This window comes from Pinus tabuliformis, chromosome 8, assembly GCF_031772625.1.
Source record: "Pinus tabuliformis cultivar Carrire ecotype Pingquan chromosome 8, CPIR1, whole genome shotgun sequence".
NCBI classification, from domain to species: domain Eukaryota; kingdom Viridiplantae; phylum Streptophyta; class Pinopsida; order Pinales; family Pinaceae; genus Pinus; species Pinus tabuliformis.
In genome coordinates, this window is record NC_142294.1 from 1657108319 (window position 1) to 1657113387 (window position 5069).

General features: G+C 40.5%; 1 protein-coding gene across 1 annotated transcript; it reads right to left on the reverse strand.

The window, feature by feature from the left end:
• Positions 1-834: 834 nt before the first annotated feature.
• Positions 835-4823, reverse strand: LOC149242546 (uncharacterized). The gene is made up of 2 exons (XM_089374270.1): positions 2218-4823; positions 835-1734 (listed from the first exon to the last, which is right to left on the reverse strand). Exon 1 carries the CDS (start codon positions 4646-4648, stop codon positions 3074-3076), a length of 1575 nt encoding a protein of 524 aa, XP_089230396.1. The 5' UTR covers positions 4649-4823; the 3' UTR covers positions 835-1734; positions 2218-3073.
• Positions 4824-5069: the final 246 nt, after the last annotated feature.

The following is a 5069-nucleotide window of genomic DNA, read 5'->3' on the forward strand; positions in this document are numbered from 1 at the left end:
CCCTGGGTCTGGTCTATGGCTTACCAAGCACACAAACACACTAGGAATGTTCAACCAAACAACTTTGCACAGCAGAAATATAACAGCAGTAAATCAATAAAATACACAGATAAATATGTGGCCCACAACACTTGTCATTAGTCCATCAACAAGAAATTCATAGGGCTCCCGTACTAGGGATCATGGCTCTTACAAAGCCCTGTTACAAGATTAGTATATAATAGTATACACCTGGGGCTTGAGGTCCACTCCTTTTGACACTCAATGTGCCCAACAAAACAAAGATAAAATAGCTTAGCTTACTTGCTGTGGATGTCCTTCACTACAAGCCCTTTCTGTTCTCTTGTCCTTGATGTGCCTAGCTGTCCTTTGCCTTCAATAACCACAGAGAAATAGCTCTTTTAACTCCTCTGTCCAAGCAGCTGCTCACAATGTGTTTAGCCCTTCCAATACACTGCATGACCAACCTTCAAAACATCAGCTACTCATAGTGAACTTTGTCCTTCAAGCTCACTGCATATCAGCCCTTTACCCTTGCTGTTCAAGCCTCCATTCATGAACAGACTTCAAGAAATACACTCAGCAATCTTTCCTTCAGCAAACAGCATCCGTATCTCAACCTTCGCTGGCATTACTCAGCTCTGAGGCACTTTGCTGGCTTTTCTAACCTCTGAGTCTTCTCGGCCCCTCTTTCTGGGCCTGCGGCCTGCCTCAGAAACCCTCCTTAATCTGTGGCCTAGCTTCAGGATACCTTCTCTGCCTGTGGCCCGTTTCAAAGCACTGCAGATGACCTTCACAAGGGCTCGGATGACCTTATTTCCTCCTCGCCCTCCCTGTTCATCAGCTGAGGCCTAACGTCTTTTTTCTAGGGCTTCAGCCCTTCTTGAGCAGAACAGAGCAGACCAAAGATAAGTGCCAGCACTTCTTTCACTTGGCCAGACAAGGCAGAGCCCTCGATCTTCTACAGCAGACAGAAAATCAAGCTTGAACCCTCGGCATAATGAACAGACTCGGTCTCCTTCTTCTAGCCAAACAGAAACAGACCTCTTCGTCCTCTTCTTGCTGCGGCTCACTTACTTGGCTTTCTTGATCACACAAGGATGATTGCCATGATGTGTTTTACCTCTTCATAGGTCTCTTATATTTATAGTTCTCTAATTGATTGCCTTAGGAGCCCTTAAATCCATTTAGGCGCCTCCTCTACAATAATTAGAATAAACAATGAATATCATTGGGTCTCAAATCCATGACCTTGAGTCCAAAACCCACTGCTTGGGCACTTTGCCCACAAAAGTCCATTGTCATGTGTTTTCTCCACACATACCTAGTACCCAAGGCTTGTGGGAGTACCTCTCAAGCTACACTTTTCAACACATTCCCATGTCTTCATGTAGAACTGACATTCCCATAGACCAGACCTTTCAGGGAATATACTTCCTTCTGGGTACTGCTTGACGGCAGTCACAATGTCAAAGGGCCTATTCATAGGGATCCCAGTGAAAATGGAGAAAATGTTCCTTGAATCATAGTAGGCATTGCATCTGTTTGGGATGTGGGCTTATAGACTACACCAGTTCCCATTGCTGGTCGATGACTATTTGGAGAGGTAATCGAACCGACCTGCCCTTTGCTGCAAATAAAATAACTGATGACTAAAAAAGTGGAACGGTCTCCACAATTTACTCTCTCCAACTGAGTCGCATACCCATGACAGCTTGCAAATCAAGCTAATTGCTATAAGGTCAAAGCAAACGGACACCAAGATAATAGTTGTCTCAGCTACAACAATCCACACAGATGGACACCAAGGTAATACATTTTGGACAGAAGCGACTAGACATTCAATTATTTACATATGTCTAATTAAGAAAACGCAGTGTAACTAATACATGACATGACAATCATTACAACTCACTGTATAATATAACAGGAGAAAGCAACTCAGCAGATCTAGAGACTGGCCTTTAAAAAATGCAACAAAATATTTCAAATAGCCTCAAGAATCAAAAACATAACAAAAAAGAGGCATGTCAAAGCAAGGTGCAAAATTGGAAACAAATCTCAGTTCAGAACATAAAAGCAGGTTAGTCCATTTCATCGAAGTACAGCACACCATTAAAATTCACAAGGGACACTATTAATGTTAATAACAAGCCACTAACCTTTTTATTATACCAACTCCAGATTATTAATGTGAACACTATCATTGAAATTTACCTGGAGAACTTCATCATTTGTGAGTTGCAACTCACTAACTGCTAAGCCAAATCCATTTTAGATTGAGCAACTGGTGTGTTTAATCAGGATGTGCAGCCCACCAAACATTAAACCAAATGTATTTTCGGATCAAACACCCGGTGCACTCTTATGGAAATTTCAATCGGGTCACTTCATCAAATTTGACCACAAAGCCTGTTTTAGATTGTTTGCCCTGTGCATTCTTACAAAAGTCACACCTGCACTTCACCAATTGCAGTTCACTCACTGTTACTGAATCTCGCCAAGTGCAATTCAGCGATACCTTTACAGAGACTGTTTTGTTTGCTGCTGAATATATCATAGTGTCATGTCAAACGTTTTCAGGATCTAATGCAATAGCCTATTGGCCTCTTGGATTGTGCCTTCCTTGCACAGTCCATTCATGACAGTGGTATATGTAATCATATCTGGGAGATGACTAACATCTTTCATCTGTTTAAATAACTTGATTGACTCCTTTAGATTACCCACTTTGAAGAGTCTGCATCCATCAATACATTGTGTCTAACAAAGTCAGAGCTGAGACCTTGCTCTGGAATCTCATAGAAGATCTGTTAAGCTTCATCTATCCTATGTTGCTTACAGAATCCATTCATTAATGTATTATATCTAACTCAGTCAGGCCTGCATCCTTTTTCCGACATCTCTTGGAGAAGCTCCCTGGCCTTCTCCAGATTAATTACCTTGCAAACCCATTAATAAGTCTATTGCATGTGCTTACATTAGGCCGATGGCCTATTTACACCATAACATCTAACAACCGAAGAGCTTTTTGAAGCTTGCCTTCTTTGTAAAGATCAGTAATAGGAACATTCTATTTGGTAGCTTTCGGATTATACCCATTATCCAGCATCTCGTGAAGCACTTCGGTGGCCTCCTGATATTGCCCTGCCTTATATAAACCATCAATAAATGCAGTGTATGTGACAACATCAGGGGATATGTTTTTGTTGGGCATTTCATAGAAAAGCTTCCCAGCCTCCTTCAACTTGCCTTGTTTACAGAAACCATGAATAAGCACACTGTATGTGACAACATCAGGGTGTATATTTCTTTTAGGCATTTCGTAGAAGAGCTTCCTAGCCTCTTCCATATTTCCTTCCTTGCAAAAACCATCAATAAGCACATTGTATGTAACAACATTACAGCATATGTTTTTGTTGGGCATTTCATAGAAGAGTTGCCTTGCCTCCTCCAGTTTGCCTTCTTTGGAGAGACCATCAATAAGGGCACTGTATGTGACAACATTAGGGTATACGTTCTTATTGGGCATTATATAAAAAAGTTTCTTAGCCTGGTCCAACTTGCCTTCTTTACAGAAACCATCAATAAGTGCATTATATGTAATAACATCAGGATATATGTTTTTCTTGAGCATTTTATAAAAGAGCTTCATTGCGTCTTTCAACTTGCCTTCCTTACATAAACCATCAATAAGTGCACAGTATGTGACAACATCAGGGCATATGTTTTTGTTGAGCAGTTCACTGAAGAGATTTATAGCCTCGTCCAATTTGCGTTCCTTGCATAAGCCATCAATAAGCACATTATATGTGACAGCATTAGGATATATATTTTTGTTGGACATTTCATAAAAGAGCTCCATAGCCTCGTCCAACTTGCCTTTTTTGCAAAGACCATCGATCAGAGCAGTAAATGTGATAACGTCGGGTTTATGCCCTTCTTTAACAGTCTGAGACAATAGTTCTTTGGCTTCTTCGAGCTTACCTTCTTTGCATAGTTGATCCATGAGAGGGGTAAACGTGATTGTGTTAGGCTCATGACCCATTTGCAGCATAACAGCCAACAATCCGAACGCCTCGTGGAATTTGCCTGTCTTGCAGAGCCCACTGATTAAACCATTATACGTAAAAAGATCCGGAGCCTGTCGTTTTCTCACCATTTGATTGAAGAGTTTAGAAGCGTCCTCCATCCTGCCCTTCCTGCAAAGCCCTTTGATGAGGGTATTGAAGGTTACAACATTCGGAATATATCCAATACTTTCCATTTTTTCCAACACTTTGAATGCATAACCCAATCTACCTGTTTGACAGTGAGAATTGATGACAATGTTCAAAGTTATCAGATCTGGAACAATTTCTGCTTCAATCATAAGTCTGTAAACAGACAATACTGATTCATGTTGATTCCGTCGGACTAGGCTGTTTAGCAAGAGATTGCAGGTGCTGAGAGTGGGGATGGATTCAGACTTCGTTGAAAGCAAATTCTTGAAGGTTTCCACTGCTTCTGTGAGGCTGTTCGTCTGACATAATGCTTTAATGCGCCTGTCTGCAGTGACATTCAAAGTGTGAAAGGAACACAGAGGAAGGACTGTTTTCCTCAATAGGTAAAGAATTGTCTTCTTCATCGCAGTCCCCGCCATCGCCATGTGTTGGGATAGTTAAAGTGAGAATGAAATTGAAATTGCTTGCTATTTGCGACGGCTTTTGAAAACCCTAAACCTGTCGTTTAGGCGAGCAGACACTAATTGATTAAAATGATTCCATCATTCAAACTGAGCATCACTTCATCCGATCATATCTCGTATCTTTTGTGAGTGTTTATAAATGTGGCTTCCCAATGAAACTATTACGGGCAATTTCACCGGATGTGGCAAGGAAACCAACTTTACATATAGATAAAGAGATGTCATATGCTATGCTATGTCAGCTAAATGCAGTTTAGTTTAAGTGAAATTTAATGTTGTTGCTGTTAAGTAATCTTTTATAATTTGTTAGGGATGTTGGGTAATTTTCTATAATTCTTAGATTTAAATAAAGAATTAAAATTTTTGAATATTTGAATGATGG

Coding starts and splice junctions, on each gene's coding strand:
- LOC149242546 (XM_089374270.1), bottom strand. CDS start 4,648: ATGGCGATGGCGGGGACTGCGATGAAGAAGACAATTCTTTACCTATTG.